We start from the raw sequence: 27,991 nt of genomic DNA on the forward strand, positions 1-27,991 counted from the left end.
GAACACGAAAAACGAACTTTAAAACTTTTGATATTCATACGCTACATTAACCGGTCAATTATGTATTTATTTATCCTTAATGTTCCAACGATTTTTTCGGCAGTAGGTCATTTGTACCTATAAATCTCGAAGTGATACGACATTGGTCTTAGCTTGATGTCCTTCACCATCTCGGGCTAGTGGTAGTGTTTGAGCGTAACGTTAACGATTCATCAAATTGAAGCCAGAGACACTGCAATTGATGCAGCTGTGAATTGCAGAAACGATAGTTGATAGGTTTCCGTCATTCTTTCAATCGAGGGGCATTAAAATAAACCATTCTTTAGAGTTTTGTTGGTTATCTTTAGCGTCAGGTTGGTGGCTCGCCTATGGTACTATAAGTTTACGCAAGCGTTGGAAACCAAGTTTAATTGTGCGTTTAAATAACAGCGGGAGAACTTTCTGAGAATAGTACAACGGAAAACGTGTCCTTCCCTTGCTATATATCTGCTCAATACAGGTGATTAGCTTAAAACATAATGGTTCCGTGTGCCTTGCTGCGAGGAGTGTGGGGCTGTGACTGGTAAAATTTCTTTTGTTTTTATCTCGATTCACAATTTATTTAAACATTAGCATTAGTAGGTATGTACGGATTCCCTCCATCGTTTAATATTTCTTAAAACTCTCTGCAACTACACCCAATACAATTGCAATCTCCCCCGCATTTCAGACCCTCATACGCTTTGCTCCCGGCCAAAAAACAGCTCTTTACGTAGCGGCTTCAGGGGACAGCAACGGAGTGGACGAGAGCCCAAAAGGGGACAAAGAGCGAACACAAATCTTAGCACGCCTTAAGCTTCCAGCTCCAGAGCGACGCCAATCTTGTGGCCGCCAGCGTTGAAATTCTTGCCATCAACGAGCGTGGACAAGGTTAGAGTAATGCCTAAGAAAGAGAGAAACAGATAATTAGCATGGAAAGCACCGTAATCTCATTTCTATATGTTTTCCTCCACAAGATACATACCATCGCGGAGCTTCTGCTGGTAGCCGAGACCAATCTGGCTCTGATTGTTGACCTTGGCCCGGACGGAAGCATCCTTGTCCAAGTCGTACTTGGCGGCCATGCCGAATTTGGTCGCATTCGATCCAGAAGCCCACGACAGCTGGACGGCGGTCTCAAGGCGATCGTTGCATCGCTGATAGATGAGTCCTCCGAACTCACGTCCGTCGTTGCTATAACCGAGAGAAGAGAAAAAAAAAACATAAGGGACATCGAGATATAAAGAAAAGCAGCATGGAAAGCATAAACGGATTTGGGATAACTTACACGTTCGTGTGCAGAACGAAGTCCCCAGCCGAGTAGCCGAGGGCAAAGTTGTTGGCGGTGATTTTCGACTTCTGCGAGTCAAATGCTACCTGGTAACCGGCCAGCCAGCCCTGGTAGCCGGCAACACCGGAAGCGTTGACCAGCGGTCCGCTCAGGTCGACGTTGAAATCGGCATCGACGCGCACGCGGTCGTGCGAGTAGGCAGTCTTGAAGCGTCCCGTTTTGCTTCTGTATGACAAAACGAAAGTAGTATTAGCAGCAGTGTCCTCCGGCACCTTCCGCCGGTACTTGTAAGATATGGCATAGCCGAACGGTGCAACGTACCCGGTGTGCGGCACGAACATGCCGTCGAACGACACCTTCAGCCCCTTGACCAGCTGGTTTTCGACGGAAACCTCCGACGTCAGCGTGTTGTCCGTGTTCCATTTCTCCGAGAAGTTCAGGCCATACTCCTTCACCTTGTACTTTGTTTCGAGCGAGCCGAACACCTTTCCAGTGTCCTGGTTCGAGTGACCGCTCGTGCTGAACTCCACGCCGGAGTTGGTCTTCGTCTTGACGTCCAGCTTCCACAGTCCAAAGTGGTAGCCTTTGTTGAAGACATCGCGGGCCTGCTTGCCGAGATCGGAGTACGCTGGTGGAGCCATCTGTAGGGGAGGAAAAGCATGCCCCGTTGTTCATCAGTGGACATTTATGGTACGAGATACACATAAAGAACTACTAGAACTAGAAAGGAACTTTTTTGTGTTCGTCAAGCATCAAGCTTCAAACAAAGCTCGCCACGATGAAAACCACGTGTTTATCATTTCTACAAACATACTCTGTTCGTTGCCCCCGCACAACTATGCGCTGTGATTTTTCGACAGGAATTACTCGCGTGTTTGGTGTTGTTACATACTATTTTTAGAAATAGATCTCTGTTGCCCTCTGCAAATGCTGCCGATAGTGAAAGCACTTTTCGCCCTGCGCGAAGAGATGCTTAGTGCTGATTGCATTTCATGTACGAGTGTGTTATCCCGTATACAAACTCCGCTAACTGAGTGGTTCCATTAGACAGTACGATTGAGCGAAGCGAGCACGTAAGCGAGATGAAATTTCTACCTTGAGCTTAGATAGCAATAACGAAGGTGAACGAGCGAAGCGAGCGTGAAAGTGAGATGCACAATTTCGACAATTTCTACCTTGAGCTTAGATAGCAATAGCACCGTTGAACGAGCGAAGCGAGCGCCAAAGTGAGATGCACAATTTCGACGTTCCGGTTTTCCCACGCACTGTACGGTTTCCCCACTTGCTGTTATTTTGCTAAGGATACTATGGATGCAGCATGGTAGGGGAAATTTTTCTTGCGCTGGACGAGTTTTTGGTAGTCGATGGTTACTTTGCCCAAATGAAAACGGCAAAGCGTGAACGTGCTACACAGTTTCATTCAAAGTTTGCAGTACGAAGGAAATGAAACGTTTTCGAGATTTTAGGGACAATTTTTTCGAACATTGCATGTATTCTTGGAAAAAGTGGTGCTGCAACGTAATGGAAATAACCAATGCAGAATAAAATTAAGCAGTAAACTACATTCATAAGGTTAGGCCCTGTAAACGGGCCCTGTAACCGGGATCTGTCAACGGGCCGACTTACCGGGCCCTGTGAACTGAGTCCTGTAACCGGGCCGTGTAACCGGGCCCTGTAAATTGGCCGTGTTACCGGGCCCTTTAACTGGGAACATTCAACGTGTCCTGTAAACGGGCCCTGTAAACGGGCACTGTAACTGGGACCCGTGCAATGGGTACTGTAACTGGCCCGTGTAACCGGGCCGTTTTACCTAGTCCCGTATACAAACTCCGCTAACTGAGTGGTTCCATTAGACAGTACGATTGAGCGAAGCGAGCACGTAAGCGAGATGAAATTTCTACCTTGAGCTTAGATAGCAATAACGAAGGTGAACGAGCGAAGCGAGCGTGAAAGTGAGATGCACAATTTCGACAATTTCTACCTTGAGCTTAGATAGCAATAGCACCGTTGAACGAGCGAAGCGAGCGCCAAAGTGAGATGCACAATTTCGACGTTCCGGTTTTCCCACGCACTGTACGGTTTCCCCACTTGCTGTTATTTTGCTAAGGATACTATGGATGCAGCATGGTAGGGGAAATTTTTCTTGCGCTGGACGAGTTTTTGGTAGTCGATGGTTACTTTGCCGAAATGAAAACGGCAAAGCGTGAACGTGCTACACAGTTTCATTCAAAGTTTGCAGTACGAAGGAAATGAAAAGTTTTCGAGATTTTAGGGACAATTTTTTCGAACATTGCATGTATTCTTGGAAAAAGTGGTGCTGCAACGTAATGGAAATAACCAATGCAGAATAAAATTAAGCAGTAAACTACATTCATAAGGTTAGGCCCTGTAAACGGGCCCTGTAACCGGGATCTGTCAACGGGCCGACATACCGGGCCCTGTGAACTGAGTCCTGTAACCGGGCCGTGTAACCGAGCCCTGTAAATTGGCCGTGTTACCGGGCCCTTTAACTGGGAACATTCAACGTGTCCTGTAAACGGGCCCTGTAAACGGGCACTGTAACTGGGACCCGTGCAATGGGTACTGTAACTGGCCCGTGTAACCGGGCCGTTTTACCTAGTTGACATTCAAATCAAAGCAAGCCCTTTTTCTTCTTGCTCCATCCCATTGCCAAGTGTAGCGCAGTTTTTTTCTTGGACGCTGCTAGGTACGCTTACGGAAAGCGGTACGGAAAGTTAAATGAACCCTCGAGACTGACCAGAGCTTGAATAAAGAACAAGTCTCGTACTATTATATCATACGGGCGGTCGAATCTATTTATTGTACTATCTATCCTGAACAAATCAGAGTAGTTGTTTTTATTTTCTCAAACGCTTGGCTTGTTTGTTGTTTACCGACCTTGTGCCACATTATCAGCAAACATTCGTGTTATCATAAGTATATCACGGTGAAGATCATCCACTGATCTCTACAAGTCGACGAGTTGGTGACGTAACCACGCAGATCGCGTGGCCAGAGTCTGTCACTACGCCGATACGCACCTCCGCGCAGAGTTGTCTGCTGTTTGCTCTTTCTGCCATAAGGAATCCCTGAGCCGGAGATAGAGTTGTTCCACACGGTAAAGCCGGCATTTTTTGTACTCCTTCATGAAACTAGCTTATCAAGCAACCGGCGACAGTAAAATGCAGGGTAACGGCGGCTCGACGGCAGTGTGAAAATTGGATGATAAATTAATTTACTGTCACACTGTGACCACTATCCCGTGACCGCAATATTTCCCGGTACAGAGGGATCCCCTCAAATGGGCAGAAGTGCTGTATTTGCGCGTACAACTGTATGTGCGCTGTTGCTGGTCAATTTTGCTCATAATGCATTACATAATTCGAGTATTTTGCGAACCAGATGATACACATCGTGTGTAAAGGACGTCATGGATGCCTACTGGATCACTTGACACACTCGTGAGGCGCCGCCATCCAGGCGCTATAGGATAGCTGTAAGTTTAGATTATCATTCAGATCGAGATCGACGAGCTTCACCATTTCCAGCACATTAGCTGGAATGGATGTCGCTCCCAAATTATACCGTTGCAATAAAATGGTCCACACCCCGATGCTTCTTCATTCTTGTAGCAGTACGAGAATAGAACGAAAAGGTACCAAAAGCCAGCTAGTGCAGCCATATTGATTTTCTGTTCTTTTTTCTGCGCTTCAGCAGGCGAGCCAGCATACCCAGGAAAAAGAATAAATGACCAGTTCAGAGAAATGAACTTTTAAGTTCGGTGTACCTCATCATGTTTCACTTCCTTACATTCAGACGGACATGATCTGGAGAAAACGCTGTTTTTACAAACGAGAGGGCTTGCTTATGAAATTTATCGATTGATTATGTAATCCCGAAACTGCACTTGATGCCGGCAATTTCCCGCTGCGTAACCGAATGTACCATTGTCGGGGCACTTGCTGACGTACGAATGGACAACTGAATCGGGTTTCAGGCGAAAGAATCAAATTCTTCATCGACATCCACCGTTAGGAAATTCAAGGTGGGGCGCTGTCGGGAACAATGCGGCAGGGGGGCATGGCGTTTTTTGGTACCCGGAAGAGATGCTACGCTTAACCACTTTCATTGACCCCGTGAATAATCCTTTTTCCCGAATACGAAAAGCCACTCGCTACTACTTACTATTTAATACCGAGTGTTTTGTTTCACTTTACACCACGAGGAACACGAGAAAATCTCTGCTTTCACTAGAATAAGCGAAAATGCCTAAGAGAAATGGGATGCGCAAAACACCAAGTACGTCGACGGAACTTTCAAGACTGAATTTTTTCATAGAAAATCGTTTCTCGTTCGATGGTCAAGATTCCTTGAAGAATATCGAAGGTTAGCTAATATTTCCACAAAATTGTCAAAAATAGGATTTTAATTATGTACCGACATCAGAATCTATTTCTATATGAGATACAGATACATTTTATGCATTCAGGGAATCGTTTAAAATTGTTAAACTGTAATCTTTATGCTCGAATAACTATCAATATAAATCTGACCAGAATATTTTACCACCAACAATTCCAACTTATCTGTCTTCATAACCTACAAGGTTCGACCTGTTTTACGTACGTATCGTGAAAGCATCGGCAAAGGCGTCAGGGCTGTGTGAAATTATGGCAAACGATTTAAACTCTACAACGGACAAGAAACTGAATAATAAATGTATTTTTGTAGTTTTTAATAACCTAATGGAAGCGACACCATCGGTCATGTATTGTTGACACGTTTAATCTCCAGCACCACGAGTAGATAAATGGCATTAGTTCCGTCGGACCGTCTCAACAAGTTTGGTGCTATCTTTTAACAGTGCAATGGAAGCAATGCAACATTTTAAAATGTTTTTTGATTTTTTCTGTCATCACCGTGTTGATGCCAATGGTGGTCCCAATCCTTTCAAAATAAACACCTTCAAGCAAAGGCTTTGTATCTTAAAAATGATTCTGATTCTCATCATGTGCCTGTTATCGGCGGCCTATGCAGTATCGTTTGCCGACTTGTTCATTCCCAACCACAGCTGCGTCAATCGCCTCGTCAACTGGATGTTCCTCTGTACCTCGTTGGCAGCTTGTTTCGTGGTAACGTGGGAAAAATTGGCTGTCGGCAGAGAAGACGTTCATCTTTGGAACACGTTTAATGAAATTGAAATACAAATTACGGATATTGCTGACAAACGTGTTTTGCAAAAAATATTAACCAAATACAATCGACTGTATAGCGTGTTGTGCTGCATTTTGCTCACAGTGGAATGCTCGATCGTGCTACTGATATCGGCCGATTCCAAAAACACAAAAACATCTACCATTGGTTTCATTATACTATTTCAGATCATGAGCGTTGTAGATATATACAGACAGCTGCAAATGACTATGTATATACGAATTTTAACAAGTTATTTGCGCATTTTAAAGCTTGGAATAAAACAGAGTTGTATACTTATACATAAATTAGGCAATCACGGTTTGTGTATCGGCAACATGGATGTTGAACTACGTAAAGCTTGCTCATGCTATTTTCTATGCATGAAAGCCTTTCTTCAGATTCAAAACCAATTTTCATGGGGTCTTTTCATGATTTGTTTGAAATTTAGTATCGTGTTGTGGAACGAAACATACTGGATTGTTTTCCGCGCATTCATGGAGACCTCTTTTAAAAGTTTGTAACATACTTTGAGCATATTCAACATTTTCTCATACTAAAATATTTCATTATCTATAATTACAGCGTACTGCTTGCATGTGATACCCTACTTTATTGTTTTTCTGTACTTTACCTGGTCTTGTGAATGGCTGTATGCTGAAGTTAATTTCTCGCAACCGCTATATACCACCGATCTTCAAAATGCGCCAAAAGCCACCAGGCTTAGGATAACTCATTTGCAACTGCTACTCGACTACAATGTGTTTTTCTTTCACACTTTTGGGGTGTGTCGGGTTTGCTACAAGCTTGTGGTACAGGTTAGTACAAAGTACGGTGGACATTAAGAACAGTTTGTGAAACCGAATCTTATCTGGGCTCTTTACAGTACATCATTTCTGGAATAACTAGAGTCTCTTTCATTGCAGAAATTTTAGTAGATTATTCTAGGGATAATTAATCAAAGAGATTTAAATGAACATGTTAGCTGTTAATGTAACATTTTTATGTTTAAATAAAATCTTATATAAATGTATGAAATGTAAGGTATGTTTAAAGCTTGAATTATAATGTCGATGATACACATATTGCAAAATTTTAAAGATAAACGGACAAGTTGAAGGAATCAACTCGCATGGTATATCCTTATTTTGAATTTAAAACGTGCTGTCATTGCAGTGGTGAATAAAAAAACACCGCACACCTGGTGTTTATATGCAATAATATTGCCAGATGCAAAGTGATACTCAAGCGTCTACCGTCGGCCGCGGGTGAGTCATACTGATGGATATTCGGGTTTTTCCGAGACATTTGATATTGGTTAAACTAAACAAGTATTGCAACAAGTAACTAGTGTGTTGTTTGATCCATTAGACGAGTTGAAGTGCTTCAAATTTTCTCATCATTTATGCAAAACGGTAACAGTTTAACACTCATATGTTATTATGTTGCGTTTGGAGTGTGTGCAACCGATAATAAGCCCTAAAATTCAATAAATATACTGATTTTTTATTAAATTAGTTCTTAAAAGTGATACAATCGTGTTCCAGTCTTAAAAGCATATTTACGATAGGTGTAGAATGGACAGAAAAAATGGCACAAAGTTAATTCGAGAGCGCGTGATTTCCTTTGTTCATAACGAGATGAATCAGCTGATTAGCATTTTGGATTTTTTCAGCAAAAGCAGCATTACTGAAAATGTTTGGCCGAAAGAAAGACACCACTGATACGAGGCAGATGCCTCGTAGCTTGGCTGGACCGGGCACGTCGCGGACAAATGGAACAACCAACGAGCCAGCGTACGTCATCGAACGGTATGCCGCGTACTATCCCATGAATCACAAGCGCCGCGGGATGGCGTTAATATTTTCGCACAACAAGTACAATGTACCTAATGTTACACTGCCATCGCGAGAAGGAAGCGATGTTGACTGCAAACGACTGAAGGATACGTTAACATCGTTCGGATTCGACGTAAAAATCTATCAGGATTTCAAACTAGAAGAGATTAAAAACGTCATTGACAGCGGTAGGTTACTCAGGATGGAACGTTTTTGAGCTTTTTTTAATTCGTAAATTCTTTTTTATAGTTGCCGCCATGGATCACAAGGACAGCGACTGTTTTCTGGTAGCGGTGCTAACCCATGGAGAAGAAGGGGACTACGTTTATGCACACGATTGTGCCTACCAGCTGTCGTCTATCTGGACCCACTTCACTGCCAAGAATTGTCCGTCGCTGGCGGGACGTCCGAAAATATTCCTCATTCAGGCGTGTCGTGGAAACCAGCTCGACAGTGGGGTGAAGGTGCAGAAGGACGGTGTCGCTCGGTACAGCATTCCGACGCACGCCGATTTCCTTTTCGCTTACGCGACAATCCCCGGCTTCATGGCTTTCCGGAACACCTCCGAGGGCTCGTGGTTCATCAACGAGCTGTGCAAGGAAATGAATGAGAACGGAAACAAATACGATTTCCTCACGCTGCTTACGTTCGTCACCCAGAGGGTGGCCTACGATCACGAATCGATGTCCAACCTTCCGGAGCACAACATGCGCAAACAGACACCCTGTGTCGTTTCGATGCTGACCCGGTTGCTGTTGTTCAATGAGGTGTGATACCACAAAACAAACAACAACAAATGGACTACACTCGCCACTTTCTATCGAGTCGCATTTAGTCGTACCAATTTTGCCCAAGGCATTATACATTTTTTTTAAAATACTACCTCATTTACGAGCAAATTGGGCAACTTTATTTAATAATTTTATTTTACTTTGTATCACAAAACTGTATTGCAGTCGAATAAGGTTCAGTGAGAGTAGGTGTAACAATTGAACAGACATTTTTATAAGAAAATTTGCCCTGAAGATATGGACACCTCCGTAAAACTCCAGTTAAGGCAATTATTGCACGGAAATTTTAGAAAAACATTTTATCTGGTTTTATTCTCCCAAGTAATCTCAACTGTATTAATTGGCAAACGCGAAAACGAATGCTTGTATTCCAAATGTTTTATTTATCGTAGTACGTTTACCACCGTAACGTGTTGTAACAAAATAATAAAATTGGCATGTGGTTTTACAAAGACGAGAAGTATTTTATTCCATATAAATGATACTTTGTAGCGAATTGATCACGTTGAGCTTGCGAGTGGAACATCTTTGAATGATATGCTCCATCAGTGAGTGCGTTTTAACTGGTTTATGTTTTGATTCACGTGTTTCAGAGCCATTCAAAGGTTTGTTTAATCTCGCAGCTCGTGATGGATCGTCGTGCAGGTGCTTTTTTAAAACGCTGCTCTCATGGTTTACGTGCACGTTATTCTCTCTTTTACTGTTCTTCGAAAAAGTGTTCGTTCACGAGCATGTTTGCGCCTTATCGACCTATCACGACTTAGTCTCAAATTTGTTTAAATCTCATTGAAGCTAATTGGTCAGCTCTGTGGAATGCAGGCTAGCGAACGAATGAAGATTTAAATGTTTTTTTTTCAAAATTTTCATTAAAACGTAAGAAAACAGTTCGGTTCATACGCACAGGCACAGGTTTGTAAGAACGCTTGGTTGAGCAACAGTGACTCCCTGTATTTCTCTCGATTTTCCGATTGAACCCAGCGGGCGCATGTTGTGGCTCTCTGGCGGGCACAAACATATTATGCTTCGCGGCATGCATCTCGCTCGCAGCGCGCACTTCGCGGCCATCATTCGGTGGAGGCCGCAGCGCCTGCAGCAGCAGCACTGAGAGACTCATTCCGCACGTAAACGTCAGGTAACGCGCACGACGGACCGTTTTCTCCGGACCGAGGGACCACAGGCCAGGTAACGGGGACAGGTAACAAAAATCCCCATCCCGTGACGGCGTTCGGGTTGTTCCACGTATACAGATTGTAAATCCAATTAGTATTCATCGCGTTCTCGTCCGGGGCGCGTCGGCCGGAAAGCAGGTTTCCCTCGACAGGTTGGCGAGACGATCACCACCTTCATCATCGCCGAGGGTTGTTGTGTATCCAAAGGTTGGCTGCTACAGTCGCTCGACGTGTGCGTGTGAGACCGCGTACCCCGTTTTTTGTGCCTCCTCTCCCGAGTGAGCCCAAAAAGAAGAAGTAGATATCGAAAGAAAAGATGTGCCCGCGTGATCTCACGGATCGTTCCCGCTGACGACGTTGGGGGCTAATCGCGGCTCTGAAAAACGGGGTGCTTGTAGTGCGTCGAGCGAAGCATATCTGCGCCTTCACAACCCTTTACCGAAGCGCGAGGCCAGTGAAGCGAACGCGAGGTGTCGCGTAAGTGAATCGAACGGTATTTGGAATCCACGCAGGCTGTGAGTTTTTTTTCCTCTGGTGTGGTTTTGGTTGTTGCGTATGCGTACACGTGTGTGCCGTTGCGCGTAGAAACAGCCAGCGCCACCGTCCGACCACCGGTGGCCCCTTGTGTGTGCGGTGCGTGTTCGTGGTTCTGTTTGCCTTCCATCGAATGCTTCGGATCGCTTCACCCCAGCGCGTGTGCCACATCGCATCAGCGTTCATCCAGTGCAGTGGCGGGCGCTAGAGGAGGGTGCGTTGGTGGTGCGTTATTTTTCCAGAACAGTTCGCGTGTTTACCTGGCGTGAGTGGACGGGACTTCTTCCCGAAAGGCACATTGTGATAGGGAAAGAAGCCAACACCACCGAAAGCACATCACCATCGAGAGCGCGCGAGAGATGGAGCCATCGGCGAAGGGCAACAGCAACGGAAACGGTGGGGATGTTGGCGAAACGAGTGACCGCAGTGCGTCACCAGCCGCACCAGCGAGCTTGCGGCAGAACAATGCAACCGGAATGGGCACGTCGTCGACGGTCAGCAACGGGACGCCATCGGTTCCCACCGTTGGCGATGGCCTGAAAACCAGCTCCAACTGGGTGAAGTTCGAGGAGGAAGGAGAGCCAGCGACGGTAAGCATCGAGTGGGGGAAGGGTGTGCTGGTGTGGGGCAGAATGGAATTTGGGCTGGGACAACATCATTATTTGCTGCCGCTACTCTAGCCGTTGGGGTGGAAACTCCGAAAGCTCGAACGCTCTTCTTCATAGACGCAATGGCTGTAAGCGACGAACCCTTTATTTTATTTTCCGCTTGTTGTTTAGGGTATGGCTGGGTTTTTTTCTAAGCGCTACTAAAGGTTTTTTTCGTCGTGACACAATTGATTAAACAAATCCGACACCTTTCTCAAACCGCCAATGAGGAAAATCGGGGCCGCGACACGATGGGCTCCAGATCGAAGAGAGCAGACAGAAAAGTTCGTCATTTCGTGGGGATGAGCATTCTCTATGTCTCCGCGGCGCGCGAGAACCGGCCCCGACTGGATGTTGTCGTTGTGGAACCAACGATTCGACTTTTCGATACAGTGAAGTACCGTTTTAGGCTCTGTCCATTCTGGTGATGCAAAATTCTCATAAAATCGCATTTTTGGGTTGCTCCACAACATACTTTCGATTAGTATGCAAACGAGCGAATTGAAACGTTGGAATTGAAAAGAAAACGAGTTAAACCTGTTGCGCCAGGTCATTTTATTTTCTTCAAGTTTCAATCAGTTTTTTTTATTCTTTTCTCCTAGTGGTTGTTACCAAAAGTAGCTATTGAAATAACTTTTTTCGCGTTTATAAAATAACCCTTTAAAATAACACCTAGGTATTTTAGATTAGTTTTACTCAAAACAAGTTTTTGATGTCCAATGTTTTCACATTTTTTTTCATAATTTTTGCAACTTTTTGTGTCTTGTGTTTCATGCTAAAAAAACTAATTTAATATTCTTCTACAAATGGTGGTCGTATTTGGAAATGCATGACTTGGTACAGTAAAAAAACAATACAATTTGTTCTCGTGTATGACACTATTCCTACTTTTCGAAGCTCCAATCATGAATGAAAATGATAACGTTATATTTACAAGCATAAATACAGTAATCGGCTCTCAATTTGACTATGATGTTAATAAAAGGTTCAGTTTTAAGTTTATTTTTATAAAATCACTCTCCTGTTTTTGAATCAGTTTCTTTGAGCTCCAGCTGAAACATATAAATAATATTTTTTTCTAAATCCTTAACCGTCTTGAACAATACAAAATTATGCGCTTTACACAGAGCTATACATTTTAATGGGGCTGCACTGTGGAACACGTGTTCGGCTTGCGTTATTCATGTTCGTTTCGTTCGTGTCTCTTCGTGAATGGACGGGGGAATGGTTGGACGGGTCGACGAGCTTGCCCATGGGGCTCAGAACGATATCCGGTTTGTTGTGCCATCGTTGTTGTCGCTGGTGACGGCGGCGGCATTCCAGTGCGACAAACACGTCTTGCCCTCGTCCGCCCTTTTTTGCGTTGCCCCTCGTTTCCTCGCAGGCCCTTTGAAGCGGGCGTCCCCCGGTTAGTAGGTCATTTCTTTGTCGCAGATTCCGCGTGGGCTTTTTTTTGTTTTGGCTCACGCTGCTTTTGCTCGTGCCAGCAGACACAGTGCCATGCATTGATATCATATCGCCATTGGTTTGTGCCGGTCGCGAAGTCACGTGTTTCACGGACCGACCGATGCTCCCGATGAAATGGAAACTTCATCTCGGAAGGTTTGAATTCGAAACCGATGTGAAATGCGTGACCCGGAAAAGTGTTTCGGTTTAACCGCTAAGAACAGTGCAACCAACCATCGTGACAAACACATTTTCCTATGTAGCTACAACACACTGGGTGACAACATGCGTGACCTATACGACCTATTCATATGGTATCAAGTAACATGTTTGGAGGCTACCGCTTGCAACCTGCATGTCGGTGCCCACGTCGTTCCGCCACCAAATTGGACATGTATTGAATTTCTTTTCGTCCAAACAACCCCTCCCCATGGGGAGGGTATTTGTACAGCCATCGGTGGAAAGAGCTGATGTCACATTTCGCAACGGTGATCTAATATTTATTACCGAGGAGCTGAGGCTTTCCATATATTGAACACCAACGAACCTCCACGGCCACGGCCGGTATGTGGTGATTAGTTTAGCGACCACATTTGGTGCACGTGGATTGAGGAAAAGACAAATAAGACAGCCGTTCAGCGAGAAAAAAAGCGATTATGCTGGCGACGGGGTTTCCAGCGGTGACAAACACATAACGTTAAGTGGAAAAACAATTAGTGGGAAAGGTCTAATGGGGCAGCAACATGAACAGTTTTGTGTTTTTCCTTTATTAGATGGATGTGTCTGATAGTTTTCTTCATTACTAGTTACGAACGGAAAAACTGAGGGATTTATCGTTACGCCGATGGATTAAGATTTTCTTAAACAATTAATAGTGTCTGGTTCTTTTGGAGATAATGTTCAGCTCGATGACTGAGACAAAAACAGTAAGCCACTTCAGCCGTTTAATGATGTCCACCTTAAAAAAAGACCACCAACAATGATTATTTCACAACCCCACTTGTAGAGAAAACACAATTCAATTCAGGAAAAATCTTTTTTTATCATTTTTTTTTTCCTGCCACGGTGACATATTTTCATTTCCCTGCTACAGGAGGAAAAAAACAAAACTCCATGGAATCACTTGAAATGAAACCTCGGCAGTTATGGTTACAATAAAACGATTGTTTCACATCGAATCAACCATAAGCATTGACACAGCGCCCTTGGCAACGTACGGGACATATAAATTGTTTTCTTTTTCCCGCTTTTAGATATCGGCATGCAGTTGAGTCTGTGGAATGAATCATCCCGTGTCAAGTTGTTTTGCACAACCACACGTTCTTGTTTTGAACGGGGGGGGATGGTAGCTGGCGTAGATGATTGGGGACAGTGTTTCTTTTTTACACCTTTTTTTGCCGCGCCACAATCACATGTTTCTTGGATACTTATGGAAATCGTTGCGAGATTGCCAAGGATTGACACTACTTTGCATGCGAGTAATGGATACATTTCGAATGGGCAAGAATACGCTAAGGCAATGGCGGGCGCAATTACAACTTGGTTTTTGAAAAAGCTTGTTCATTTTTTCATATGTTACATGAAATTGTATCTAAAGATTAACAAGCAAATAGCAAGCATATTAGTTAGTAGATAAGGTTAGTCTATTTTCATATGTTTCATAGTCTCCTTAAGTAATTTTTTCGAGTTGTACTCTAATTTTGTGGAACTACTTTTTACACTTTTTTACTTACAGTTTTTCTAATTTACAAAACAGTTATCATGCTTTTGATTCATTAAAGAAAAGTACGAAAATAATCTTTAAAAAAATAAAAAATAAAAGTTAAATAGACCTAAATAAATCAATCGTTTTATTGAATAAATTCAACCTTATGATCAAGAACAAGTGTGCTATGTCAGGAATCGGCAATTGAATTTTGAATTCCCAATAGCATATGCAATATTAATCGATCTCTAATTAATAATTAACTTTTAGCAAATACTGTTGCTGAATGTGCTGAATTTACGTCACGCAATCAAGCGATATTGCAACCAGTTGCGATGATTAAAAATTCCTTCCTTCTTGCAGTCACCCTCAACATCACTACCGCCCCCACCCTCAACCGGTAAGCATCACCCCGGGACAGGAAATATCCGCCAATCAACCACAACATCACCGGACACGGCGCCACCGGCCGTTCTGCCGACGGAAACGGTTCACGTGCACCTTGACACGCGATCCCCGAGCACACCAAAGCAACCGCAGTCACAAACCCTACCCCAATCTACCACATCACCCGCCGCGTCCACCAGCAAGTCCAGCGGCAAGATCGGCGGCCCAGCATCGGGTAGCCAAGGCGCCCCCGTGACGAGTGGCCTTAGCAAAACGTCCCAACCGGCCGTGATAGACATTCCGAAGCAGTCGGTCAATGTGGTGCAACCGATACAGTCGATGCGCACGATCGAACTGTCCACTGGACGCGTGCGTGAAGGTTTCGGTGAGTAGTTTGAGGAACCCTGCGCTCAAGGGCCGGTACACGTGATGGCCGTTTTCTTTTGTCTTGGTTGCAGCAAATGGAGATGTTATTGTTACCCTGCTGCCGACGAACACCCGGTGGCCATGGATTACACCGGCCGTATTCCGTCCAGAGCTCGTCCCGGAGGAATTGATGGCCCAAGGACTTACGGTAAGGATCGAAGATCGCGAAGGCAGTGTTTTGAAACTAACTAGTTTTACCCGGTTTTTAGCTGACAGTTGAAGAGTATGTCCACGCGATGGAAACATTGGTCAACGACTACCGGTTCACGCTGTACAACATCTGCTACAAGCGCGTCCTGGTCGTGTGGATCCTGTTCGCGTTCTTCGTGCTGCTCGGACTGTTGTTCTCCGGAATCTACGGCATCACGCTGTTTTCGCTCGGAGTCGCCTGGCTCTTCCTGAACGCTGCCGCCATCTTCCTGTGCATGTGGGTCAAGCTGAAGTTGGCCCGGGGGCTCGAGCGATGCATGGCACGCGTTAACAAGCAGCTAATCCGCCACAAGATTCTGCTGGCGTTGGACGATCGTGGGCACATTTCGTGCCACAAGGTGAACCTCTGCTTCCTGTACTTTGAACCGTCGCAGTGCATTAGCTATTTGAACGAGTTTATCGAGCGGAGCGAACAGAACGGTAACACGATCGAACCGGGCTGGGAAGGACGGTTGGACGTGACGACGAACGATATCGTCATACAAGGTGCGAACACGACGCGGCTGTCCAGGAAGCAGGTAGGTCTCAGACACAGAAGATCATCTCTCAATTTCCTCTGTAGGTAGATCGTTTGTGTGTTTCACGATCCTTTCCGATTCGGTGTCTTCTACTTCCGGAAAGAGCGATGACAAACGAGTGTTGATCCTTTTAGCTAAGGTGGTTGTGGGTTCTCTCTCTCTCCCGATAAGAAATCCTCTTACCTTCCGGTGTAGCGTAGCGTGTACAGTTTTACATTTTTCACGATTTGTTGTGTGCGTTGTGTTCTTTCGTTTCCTATCTTTTTCCCTATCGCGGCGGTGGCCCTTGTTTTCTTTTTTATCGTGTGTGTGCGCGCGTCTGTGTTGCGTGCGAACGGCGCCATCAACTCCACCATGCTACCAGGGACGAGCGGAAGGCATTTTCCTGCGGTATCTGCAGCGCTGGGGCAAGGACTATCTGCGCCGACGGCTGGACTGGACGATCGAGGAAAACGCCATCGTGTCCGCCCCTCGCCACCTGCCGACGGCCTACTGCCCGTGCCAGTACGCGGAAGAAGTGTTGCTGCAGAAGAAACCGAAGGAGGATCCACGCTTGTGCTGCGCCACCCTGCGGCAGCTGATGGCGCGCGTTGGCTTTCAGTTTTGAGGTTTAGGTGTGGATTCAGTCGAATCTAGGAAAAGAGTAGAAAAGAACAAAGCAAAAAAGCAGAAAGTTTAATTCAGGACACCACAGGGTGCAGACTTCAGTGTGCCTTTTTCTCATGTGCAAAGTAGGTTCAAAGCGTGGCCAAACATGTGGAGTGGGTGGAGACCTTAGTGGAACGGTTTTAGTAGGATTTTATTGTTTTACTTGGCGTCCCGGCTTTAGCGAGAGCACTCTAGTTTTTATACAAAACCAATTTTAATCGGTGACGGGAAGGGTAGATTTAGTACAACACGGATCGATGCCTTAATAGTAGAGTGGATGCTTTTGTCCAAAAATTGCCTAGAATGTCTGCGAGAATACGAAATGATCGCTTGTAGATATGCACGTGTACAACATTCGTTTTCGATATCAATTTTCAACTTCATCTTCTTACAACCAGCACCAGAGGGTCCGGTTCTTCTCTTTGTATCATGTAGCGGCTTTCTTACTCCTTCTCACATAAATTCGGATGGCATAGTCGGATCGTTTTTCGGGCTCCTCCAACCCCTTTCCTTCTTTTAAACCAACCTCTGCCAACCTTTTCTGCTTCATCATTCTGTCTTCGACCACCCACCTTCCGTTGCAGGAACGAGGAATGCTGCTGCTGCTGCGTTACGCGTCCCGCTGGGGAAACGAGGCGATACGTGGCCTCATCGACGTTACGCAGCACGAGCCGGCCCGACACTGTCCGCCGTACCAGTGCCCGTGTCAGTACGTGGAGCACCATTTGAAGTGCAAACCGCGAGGCAAGTTACGCATTTTCAGTATGTTCTATTGGTTGACGGCTTCGGAACGGTATGGCTAACGCCCCCTTTCTCGGTTGGGATCACTTCTTCCCCCCCCCCCCCTTTCATCTTATTACCTGACTTTTATCTCTCTTTCCTTCTGTTTTCCCCTTCCCTTTAGCTGAGAATAATTCCTAAAGGGACTGGTTGCTTCCTCCGTAGCACAGTTGACGCTAGTTGATAATGCTATCATGGGTTTATTTGACTAACCTGTTGACAATAAGCGGGGGGCTCATTAACAACACACGCGCCGCCTAGTGCTCTCTGGGGGTTGGTACTTGGTAATTGGGGTGGTTGGTTGGGTCGACAGCTATCGAATGCCTTCCCGGGCCTTCTTGACTAATCCCATTTCCACGCTCCGGCACGCTAGAGTCTAGAGGCGAGGCCTTTTAAGTAGGAACAGGGAGGAAAACGAGTGAAAATTAAACAACCACGAAATGTGTACATTTATTTTGTCGAATCGTTGTACAAACCATCGCAGGCAAACAAGAAGCGATGTATGAAGTTATCATAATGTGTCTCCAACTGTTATCTAGTGAGAGTAAGATTCCTTTTATCCGTCCATTTGAGCCGAACCTTCTTAGTTCGTTTTAGTGAATGCTTTGTGTTAACCTGCACCTAACGTTGAGTTTGCAAGATTCAGATTTTATAATAAGGGACCAAGAGGACCCTAACCGGGTATAACAGTTCAAGAAGGATTTTAAACTAGTTTAAAGAGGTTTGCCTTGTGACTCATCGAATAAGAGATGTGTGAATGTAATCTCATGTTTTAGCCCATTGCCGGAATGCGGCCGTCATTCCCAGGCAATGTTTGAATGTTTTTAAATAAAAGAATACTGTTCAGGTCAGCTGGGGCATTGTAACGAATTGTTAGGAGCATTTGGGGGCTGTTTTTAAGCATGGCTAGCTAAGTTCAATGTGCTTGATAACAGGTGCAGTGCATAAACTATCCGAAAACAAATTTCAACCAACCCACTTGACCATAGAATAGTGCCACTTGGCCATACTTTAACGTACTAATCGATGGGAACATAATTGATCAGATTTGGCTAGTTCGTAAGCTAGTGTAGTTTCTATCCATGGGTTCCGTTTAAACTCATCTTTGCGCGTGTGGACTGGACAATGGTAAGTAAAGCAACTACTAACAAAATGGGCTAGATTTAGAAGATGTTTGGTGTTTTGTTTTGTGGTGTGATACGTTTAACAACATTTACTCAATTTACAACGTCCTCCCCGGCTGCAAATCGGGTGCTGATACTTTGGAAAACCGTTTTCTCGTTCCATTTCGTAGGATTGCGCACACTTTCTCCTGTCAATTCTTATCCCCATTACTAGGACGACCTGTGGGAACTGTAAGCTTAATATAAACTTTTTAAATGTAATACATTTGATCGATGTTTGGCATATCGAGGCACGATTTTTAGACTAATCCATGGCATTACATTGCACGCAGTTTAAATGACTGTAAAGGATTTTGTTTTATTTAAATTAAAATATAAACAAATTGGTTTGATTTTTCGGTTGTATTAAAAAGATAAATTAATGCAATGTTTGTCATACCTAACGTATTAACTTGAATGAGTCAATGTTGTAACCTGTCGAAATTAATGTTCTATATTTTTCCCGGGCCTATTGCTATCGATATTTTAGCGTTCCTGAGTAACAAACTCACAAGTTTTATTATCATTCACTTCTTCGTAGGATATCCGTGCAGTTGTTTAGCATTAATATCTGATCCACATTATCAGTACAGCTACTGAGAATGCATGCAGCATCCACGGGTCTTACCATGAGCACCTGGTTCAATCAGAAACACTACTCGTCTTCGAGGGACACAATGTATCTGTGCGTGTTTTTTGTGTATTGTGTGTGTCCTGTCTATTGGGCAGGTATTACCGTGTTACTAATGGATTGGATATTGGGGGCTTTAGTGTGGGAACTGGGTGGTAGAGCGTAGTGAAAAAATTGAACGCAAAGGCTGAGGGTAATAAAACCGCAATATTCCCAATCACCCTACACAGGCTACCCGTGGAAGTGGCTATCGCCGATCTGTGGACAAGTGTACCCGAACAACTAAAGACAATCGAAAACGTATATACTACCAGTACGTCCTGATGTACCAAGAAACGCAATAAACTCTGATTACCATTTGAAGGTGTGTTTTTATTCCGTAACCAACAACACCATAAACTATGTCAAGTTGTATTGTGTGTTTCAAACAACCTTTATAAAATGACGTATATCACAAATCACATACATTACTTTAAATAAAGGACATCATCCTAGATTCATTCTTCCGGTTTATTCCATAGATGGATATTTCATTTCACACAGCTTGAACCGGATGTGAAGACGATCAATTTTCTCTCATGGTTTGGCGTAGCTTTTCCAAGTCTCCGTCGATTTGGTCTTGGATTTCCTTACACGATGCCTGCAGTTCACTGCGCGTTTCTTGTAGCATACTCTTTAACTCTTCAATACCTATTTTCATTCCACGAAATTGTTGATGATTTTCCAGAGAAGCTTCGAAAACTTTCCACCAATCTTCGGTGCTGGATTCGTTGGATAGCTCTGCAATATTTTCAGTTGAGACTGCCGCTGGCGTTGGTCTTGACTCGAAGAACAATTGCAGGTCCTCTACCATTTGCGCTTCAGTGGGTGGCTTCGGTAGAGGAGTGGAATTTTGTTTCGATTTTCTAAACATTGTGAACTCGTAAAGATTGAACTTCCTTCGAAACCATTTGTTTTTGTTGCCATTTGCCACACAGCTGATATGTCAAACATTGTGCAAATGTCTACACTGCACGATCGAGAGATTCACCACTGTGTAAATTGTGCTGGAGGGGAGTTTTGAACTTGCCCGTATAAACTAATGGTGATTTTAAAAAACGTGGATTTAAAATAAAAAGTTCGTTTTGGTGCTTGCTTTCTTTATTGACAAACTTAATTCCACTAATATTGCACAAATGAATGGTGTATTATCGGACGTACACAGTTAGCTACATCCGGATAGTCGCAGTAGTCCTGCTCAATGTTCCAGTGCAAGTTTTCGGGGCAATCCATTTCGATTTTTTCACCGTTCAAGCACTTGTAGAATTTGGTACACTCGGTTTCGTGCGGAATGTGCACTGGATTGAAAATATCATCTCTCTCTGGGCATGTTCTTTCCGCCGCATGGGCCGTTACTACTGCACACAGCAAAACGAAGAAAATAATAGCTGCAGAAAGTAGAGAAGGTACATATAGACTTATTATGATTGACTAGCAAACCTGCAGATGTAGAATTACCTTTCATGATTGTTGGAGAGCGAATGTGGTCTTATTCGAAGAACGTTTGATTGTTGAATGCCCGAACGGAGACCGCTTTATATATGTATCACATCATCATACTATGTCGTTTCAACAAGATAAGGAAGTGAAAGTTAATAGTACAATCGTACACTTATCTATTGACCACTTAAGTGAAGTTTTCTTCGAAATCTTTCCATGTTAAAGATCATTTAATCACATCGAAGAAATCGCTTTTTTATCGATACTTGACACGTTTTTGAAGCGTTGAGCTAGAAAACGTGTCAGTACACCTCAATTGTTCACCACTTTACCTTATCCAATGAGTCACGAGTGCTATTGAACAATAGTAGCTTTTAACAGGTGCGAGGCATACATTTAAATGTTTGAAAATACATGTAGTTTGAATTGAGATTACACTGCTGTTGAAAATAATTTAGCACGGACTGCACAGAAAATTTTAAAAAGCGTATGTACCTTGAAGGAAGAATAATTAAACTGAAACTACTGCAAATGGTAGAAAACATCTTTCGCAAGGATACAAACGCAGTTGGTAAAACTCGTTCGTACGACTTTTTTATTCGATTCTTTTTGGCTCTTTATCACCCCATCTTTTCTTTTACTGTCAGTGGGTTTCTTGGTGAGATAAGATGTTAGGTTTTCGGTAGCTGAACACTTGAATCACTTCCGGAATGTTTCGCGGATGAAGGAAATTGGCCACCGTTTTGACTGAGGGTGGAATATTTGGATAAAATGTAAAAGAGGGAAGGAGATATAATAAAAAAAACTGTGAACAGGAAGGTTAAGGAACATGGGACAAAACGGGATGTTGCAGGAACCGGTGCCACTATGAAGCACGCTATAAACAAGTTAGTTAGTCAACATACACACATTTTGCATAACAGCGTCGGAGCAGACGGATCGCACGCTCGGAGACTCGCCAGATTTGGCATCTGCATAAAATTTTATGCAAATTATTCTCACCGAACGGGGATGGGTGAAAAGGGCTGACCCGGGGCCGACAAAGCGGCGGTAAAACACGAGGGATGGGAACTTTTACTTGGAGGAAAACTCGTTAGAAGTAGATCCGCCGTTCCGCTCGGTGCGTTCGTTGGGCCATGTTTTCACGCGAACTCTTGGATGAAAAGTTTCCAACAACACAGTTGACGCTCGGTAAGGATCATCCCGTGGTGTCCTTGTGTCCTTGTGTTGCGCCCTTCTGCCGTGTAGGAGAGGGTATCCTGCCTGTGGGCAGCCCGCTGGGAGATCCGTGAATTAAGCTATCGAATCGGCGGTTAAGTTTAGGCAAATACTGCTACGACGGCTTGGTTCTGCGAAAGGCAAGTCTTTCCGGGCCAGCGCAACTGTACCGTGGTGGATTCACGTTTTCCAGGTTTTAACCAGCTGAAAGCAAAATTTCCGGAAAAAGTGATGTGCGTGGGGCATTGGGAGGGGAAGATATGATTGTGAAATTTAGCGAGTTCTTGTTCATGCACTGGTAGCCCGAGTGTTTCACTAATGGACGGGAGACGGAAAGCAAACGACCGAAGTGCATTTTCCGGCAAAAGTTAACCTTACCTCAACCGGGCGTATCGGTGAAGCTTAAGCCAGGAAGCTTATGGGTAAGCTATGGGAAAACAATAGATCGTCCTTTGGGGGATCGTCGGAAAATCGAGTCATTGTACGGAGTAATGGTTCTAACAACCCTTCTAAACATAAATTTAGGGCTGTTATAATTTGAAAGGCGATACGCTGAGTTGAGATATTGTTCGATGAAATTTAAATACTTGTAAAACCAATTTAGATTAGATAACGATCTTACTACAATTCCCAATTTGGCTAGAGAGAACTGTAAATATAGTTGATTACATTTATTTTTGTTCATGATATTACAATTAAAAAGCATTCACATTAATTTATCTTTTGCATTTCTCAGTTGGTAGACCCACGGATAATCCAACCACCGACGTTTCATAATCGACGTTCCACTGTATCATTATTATTTTTCATAAATTTTTGATGATGAACACTATAAAAATCCTGAAAATAGTGCAAACTTTTACATTGGTGTTTACTTTTGGTATAATTTTGTAGTGTTTCTTCTTCATCTTCATCTTCTTCTTTTTTCTTCTTCTTCTTATTCATCTTCTTCTTCTTTTTCTTCTTCTTTTTCCTCTTCTTCATGGTGTAACGACCTTGTTGTTGGTCAAGCCTGTCCGTTAAAGGGCTTTCGAGACTTTTACCCTTAGTGTACGTGGATAATTCTCTCGTACGGATGGTCCGGTGTCGGTTGGGATTCGAACCCACGTCGTCGTGGTGGTGAGCCCCGGCGCACATGGTTTTTTAACCGGTGCTACCGCTCGGCTGTCGCGGACCCGCAGGTAATTAAAAATATGCCTATTGATCTGGTTTACTTCACCAGTTATCGTTCTGTGTTAAATTTGTATAAAATAACTTATCTTACACCCTTCGATGTCTATTCTGTTTCAGGGAGTTGTTTCTGGAAGTAATGCTCAAAGAAACAGTCAATGAATGACGCGAAGAACGTACAACTCACCATCTGGATGTCAGCAAACCACTTATCAGCTTAGCAATGAATCCCCGAATCTGCTTCACAGCTTTCTCCCCTCGCAGCAAGCAAACAGGAACCCCAAGTTGGGTTCGTTTCGTCCGAAGGAAAGTACGGGTAGGCGATGTTTTGGTTTCAAGCTCAAACCATCGCCGAAACCGGTACAACGAAGATGTACGATCGCCCAGAACCGATATGTTTGCACGTCGGTGTGTTTATGTGTGTACTACTAAAGTAAAGGGGTTGCATGTTTGACTATCCGTAAAACTTCCCACAAATCGTCCCCAGGCTTAAAACGTAAACCACACACATCGAAGCTAGCGGCAAAAAGGCACCGGGAAAGCATCCAATGGTGCAGGATTTTAGAACGGTTGTTTGTGTGGAGACAAAAAAAAACGGACGAAAGAGTGTGAGAAAGCACGATGCTCGAACTGACCGCAAGGCGATGAAGAGGAGAATGAGCAGAAAGTTTCGATAAAAAGTAGCATCTGTGCACCGGCGACGATGGAGGCGCCTGGTCTGTTTCAGAACTCACTTTTCATCTCTCGCTTTCCTCTTCTTTCTCATTTCATTTCCGAACGCTACCTACGGTGTGCCACCGATGGCACGATTTCAGCACGAAAGTTGAGTTGGTCAGTTTGCCCGTGCCACATGTGCCGATGGTCCGATATATGTATATTGTATGTTTGTTGCTTTTAATGCTGTGTGTGCTTTATGTGATGGAGATAAATTTCCACTCACTCGTTTCCTTGCGATATGCATGCCTTTCGAAACTCCGCGTCGTGCTTCTTTGTTGAAGATGCCAATTTTTCCCAAAACATTTGGGTTTTGGTCCACTCCGTTGACCGTTACCTCTGGCCAACAGCGATGCCGACCGATGGGGAGGAAATTGCAAGAGGGCAGGGCCGAAAATTTACACCGTGCACACTTCCGCCCGATCGACCATTATGTAAATTTCAGGCTCTGCCTTCGGCACCGTCGGCATTCGAGCGATATTGGATTTATTAAATAGCGTCCGATTATTCACAAAGCCGGTGGGCAAGTTTACGAATATTTACACTCGATTCCTCCGACCGGGTTTTCCGGTGCCTTTCGAAGGCACAGCTACAACATCTGGGAAATATTCACGCTCATGAATGTGATTTTCCCATTAGAAAAGGGAATATCGAAACGACAGCTGGTACAAACTTATCTGAAACGTACGAGCACATGACAGCTTGAAATATGCGTCAAAGGGACCCGAAAAGTGAGTGGACAGATTATTTTGTATTGCAAATGATTTTTACGGAAATTCTACTGTACCTTCGATTGCTTTGGGCCTAGTGAAAACTTCTTTGGTTCACTTTGCTAGTGGTCAAAATTGAAAAACAACATTTCCGAACGGAATATGTTCCCACAAGGACCTTCCATCACTCGAAAGCGATGTGTGCGCAACACATGGCACCAGAGATGGACAAAATCTATAACAAACATCCATTTATCAACTTTTTTACTATTTCCAGCATAGACGTTTTCTAGCGTAGAATTCGGGGAAAAAGAATATACAAGCAGGGAAAAAGATGCTGCCTTCCATCAAATTAGAGAATATTCCAACTTTCCGATGGATGAAAAACTGGACACATGGCAATTCCCTTTCCGAAATGACCTTCATCTCTAGAAGTGTTATCGTTTTTCTTTTCTTTTTGGTTTCGAAAGATTTGTTCTCTCCAAAGCTTACCACATTGGTTCGCATTGACTTTAGTTTAGTAATGTTTATACTAACGTCTGAACGATTTCTTTCTCTTTTTTTGTGAATCGCCCTGAGGGCAAGGTGACCTTTGGTTCGTTTCGTTTGGAAACGTGCCCAAAAGTTCGGACTGGACATATGTCTCCGATTGTATGGAGCTTGAGCTTGAAGCCGACGAAGAAAATATGGGAAAACTTTCCATTTTACGAGTCCTTTCCCCTAGGGTTGGTGACATTTTTCAAACCGAACAATAACAAACCACCTTTCGCTTCCACCATCTTGCGGTTGTATCCTGTAAACATATTGATGCTAAATTAAAGTCATTGAGAGGACACGGTATTGACACGGAAGACGCCAACCGGAAACTGAACTGTTCCGCCCTTATTGTGGGCGCGTGTGTATGGTTTTACCACCCCTCATTGTCTCGTCCGGTCGGTGCACTGTTATTGTTGAGCCCGGAAAAATGTATTCTTAATCGCAGAAAACAACGGGCAAAAAGCAGTGAGTGGTTTTCCACGTTAGCTTTTTCTTTTCTTGCGCCATCCAATGGGAAGGATTTTCTTTCCGAGTGTATTCATCGCAAAAAAAAGGGCCTCACAAAACGCATATACTCGACGCGGCGAAGCAGCATTATGCTGGCGTGCGGTCGTCCATGAGCCAACACGGCGGAGGGTTTTCAGGGCTCAAGGTAGCTTTCTTTCCAACGGATGAGTGCGCGCCTTCAAGCGAGCCGCACCTCCGTCGTGCGACGGAATACGGGTGACCCAAATTGTGCAATCCATCTTGTGCAAGTTATCCATCATCATAATAATGACGTTTTTATGCATCGTTGCCGTTCTCTGCCGCTCGCGGTTGTTTGCCTTTTGCGGAACGGCAAACGGCGCGTTCTAGGGGGTGTTGGTGAGGGCTCGTTCCAAGTGCTGACGGGTGGATAAGTGAAAAACTCGCCCGGCTTTCGCCCGATCGGCTGAGTCATTTTTTCCGCATTTGATTGCGCTCTCAATGGGGTCTCTCGTACGCTCCCCTCCGACGTTTCGCATGACGTAGAAAATAATTGTGCTTAGTTAAACATTATTAAAATGTGCGGATTGCTTAGTTCTGTGCGAGCAGGAAAAATTGTGTAAACTCGCGAACCAAATGCATCTTCTTAAAACATTCTCGTAGTGATCGTGTTCCGCTTGAACCACGAACTGCGCCACTAGGCGGAGAAACAAACCATCATCCGTTGAATAGGATACGCAAGCGTAGGTTTTCCAGCCGCCTCTTTAGAGAGGCCTTTAGAAACGGACAACAATGCCGTTCAGTTACGCACCGTTGTAATGCATAAGAATAGCAAAGAAAAGCGCCACCAACGCTGGCAACAGGCCATCGGATAGGTCGAGGCGGAACTGCGTTACTAATGATGCACCGTCATGAATGCATGCAACACCATTGTTGCACACGGGAAGTGCATCGTGAATCTTATTATTGGCCGGAAACGGGTTAGAAGGGGTGATTTTTTTCCATTTTTTGTGGCAATTTAATTATTATTATATGTTTTCAATCATTCATGTTTTTATTATTTCTGAACTATGAAATTATCATTCACATTCACGTTTCTCGTCTTGGCTCTTGACTTTTGATAAGCCTCTTCACAATTGTATATTAATTTAAACCCAATCTTCAATGATTGATTGTTTCATTCATTTATTTGTAGGAGAAAGTTCCCATCAGTGCTCTTTCCTTAGAGTTTACCGGGAAATAGTTTTAGTGGAAGCTGCCCAGAAACCTTAAGTGCACATTGGGTTTGTTCTCCCCGAAAAGCAAACCCTATTTCTTTAGCCAACCGAGGTGAAGTGACGACATTCCCAGCAACAGCGTGTGTTCCGCCTTTCGTCTGTCAACGGTCGGGCACGATAACGAGCGGCGAGATGAGTGAGATCAGCGAGTCCGTTTCACTTCCCCTTTTCCCCACCCACCATCCAACCCGCTCGGGTGAAAAGCTCTGCCACTCTGAGAGGTAAGCACTGCTAAACTCATCCACCAAATAGCTGCAAACTGTAAGTAGCGGTGCGGAAGTTGAAAACCGTTGGGAGCCGACGGCGATGGTTGATTTGCATGTGTGAGGTTATGCAAATTACGACTAGTGGCGCACCCGTGGGGAAAGGGATGAGGACTCCAGTTGACGCGTATCGTTGCGCGCTGGAGTGTAGGGAAAAGGATTGCGTCGGAAACGGGGGGAATTTGGTTGACTGCTCCCCGAAGGGCTTGGCTTTTGGGGTTGTGGTGGGGAAAACGGTTGGCTTTGCTGGTTTGGGGAAGAAATTATGGAAGCTTTTCTTCGAAGTAAACAAAATTCATCCAACGTTAAGTTGTATGTATGTGTGTGTGTGTGTGTGTGTGTGTGTGTGTGTGTGTGTGTGTGTGTGTGTGTGTGTGTGTGTGTGTGTGTGTGTTTGTGCCTGTGGGAAGGTGTGGTGTATGTGTGTGACCGCAGAAAGCTAAGCGTCCTGATGAAGTTTATCATGAAATATGAATATTTGTACAAAGAACTTTATCTCTCGCTTCCTGATTGGTACGGAAACTTTCACGAAGGATGTAGGAACTCGCATATCTTTTTGCATATTAGTGCTCAAAGGTTTTCGATAGGACCGAAATACATATAAACGTCCGCAGGAAGAAGGTTTATATTCTGAGATATTATATTTTAAAATGTGTTTCAGTAGGAAAAATGTTTTACTAAAAAACTGAAAAACGTTACGTTTGAACATTCATTGTACAAACAATTTTTTTTGGTTTATTTTCTGTTATGTTTTTCCTACGAC

At 44.1% G+C, this 27,991-nt stretch overlaps 4 protein-coding genes across 5 annotated transcripts; 3 read left to right on the plus strand and 1 right to left on the minus strand.

Moving 5' to 3' along the window:
- Positions 1 to 311: 311 nt before the first annotated feature.
- On the minus strand, positions 312 to 5,635 carry LOC131281877 (voltage-dependent anion-selective channel-like). 2 transcript variants are annotated; one of them, XM_058311238.1, is made up of 5 exons: positions 5,495 to 5,635; positions 1,631 to 1,950; positions 1,307 to 1,534; positions 1,004 to 1,212; positions 320 to 922 (listed from the first exon to the last, which is right to left on the minus strand). In XM_058311238.1, the coding sequence occupies exons 2-5, from the start codon at positions 1,948 to 1,950 to the stop codon at positions 831 to 833; spliced, it is 849 nt and encodes a 282-aa protein (XP_058167221.1). In that variant the 5' UTR covers positions 5,495 to 5,635; the 3' UTR covers positions 320 to 830. The 2 variants fall into 2 exon arrangements, with proteins under 2 accessions (XP_058167219.1, XP_058167221.1); XM_058311236.1 differs by having other exon boundaries at positions 312 to 922; positions 1,307 to 1,950.
- A 542-nt stretch (positions 5,636 to 6,177) lies between these two features.
- Positions 6,178 to 7,460, plus strand: LOC131293112 (uncharacterized). Its single transcript, XM_058321191.1, has 3 exons — positions 6,178 to 7,018; positions 7,088 to 7,320; positions 7,389 to 7,460. Exons 1-3 carry the CDS (start codon positions 6,178 to 6,180, stop codon positions 7,458 to 7,460), a joined length of 1,146 nt encoding a protein of 381 aa, XP_058177174.1.
- Positions 7,461 to 8,182: 722 nt separating this feature from the next.
- Positions 8,183 to 9,562, plus strand: LOC131287076 (caspase-like). The gene is made up of 2 exons (XM_058316096.1): positions 8,183 to 8,528; positions 8,590 to 9,562. Exons 1-2 carry the CDS (start codon positions 8,198 to 8,200, stop codon positions 9,111 to 9,113), a joined length of 855 nt encoding a protein of 284 aa, XP_058172079.1. The 5' UTR covers positions 8,183 to 8,197; the 3' UTR covers positions 9,114 to 9,562.
- Positions 9,563 to 11,193: 1,631 nt separating this feature from the next.
- LOC131293113 (uncharacterized) lies at positions 11,194 to 16,780 on the plus strand. Its single transcript, XM_058321192.1, has 5 exons — positions 11,194 to 11,424; positions 14,996 to 15,404; positions 15,478 to 15,593; positions 15,655 to 16,173; positions 16,538 to 16,780. The coding sequence occupies exons 1-5, from the start codon at positions 11,194 to 11,196 to the stop codon at positions 16,778 to 16,780; spliced, it is 1,518 nt and encodes a 505-aa protein (XP_058177175.1).
- Positions 16,781 to 27,991: the final 11,211 nt, after the last annotated feature.

The sequence above is a fragment of the Anopheles ziemanni genome, chromosome 2, assembly GCF_943734765.1.
Source record: "Anopheles ziemanni chromosome 2, idAnoZiCoDA_A2_x.2, whole genome shotgun sequence".
NCBI lineage: Eukaryota > Metazoa > Arthropoda > Insecta > Diptera > Culicidae > Anopheles > Anopheles ziemanni.

Coding starts and splice junctions, on each gene's coding strand:
- LOC131281877 (XM_058311236.1), bottom strand. CDS start 1,950: ATGGCTCCACCAGCGTACTCCGATCTCGGCAAGCAGGCCCGCGATGTC. Junction 1,213..1,306: donor TTCGTTCTGCACACGAACGT/GTAAGTTATCCC, acceptor TCTCGGTTATAG/CAACGACGGACGTGAGTTCG. Junction 923..1,003: donor CCAGCAGAAGCTCCGCGATG/GTATGTATCTTG, acceptor TCTCTTTCTTAG/GCATTACTCTAACCTTGTCC.
- LOC131293112 (XM_058321191.1), top strand. CDS start 6,178: ATGGAAGCAATGCAACATTTTAAAATGTTTTTTGATTTTTTCTGTCAT. Junction 7,019..7,087: donor CATGGAGACCTCTTTTAAAA/GTTTGTAACATA, acceptor CTATAATTACAG/CGTACTGCTTGCATGTGATA. Junction 7,321..7,388: donor GCTACAAGCTTGTGGTACAG/GTTAGTACAAAG, acceptor GGCTCTTTACAG/TACATCATTTCTGGAATAAC.
- LOC131287076 (XM_058316096.1), top strand. CDS start 8,198: ATGTTTGGCCGAAAGAAAGACACCACTGATACGAGGCAGATGCCTCGT. Junction 8,529..8,589: donor TAAAAACGTCATTGACAGCG/GTAGGTTACTCA, acceptor TCTTTTTTATAG/TTGCCGCCATGGATCACAAG.
- LOC131293113 (XM_058321192.1), top strand. CDS start 11,194: ATGGAGCCATCGGCGAAGGGCAACAGCAACGGAAACGGTGGGGATGTT. Junction 15,594..15,654: donor TGATGGCCCAAGGACTTACG/GTAAGGATCGAA, acceptor CCCGGTTTTTAG/CTGACAGTTGAAGAGTATGT. Junction 16,174..16,537: donor CGCGGCTGTCCAGGAAGCAG/GTAGGTCTCAGA, acceptor CCATGCTACCAG/GGACGAGCGGAAGGCATTTT.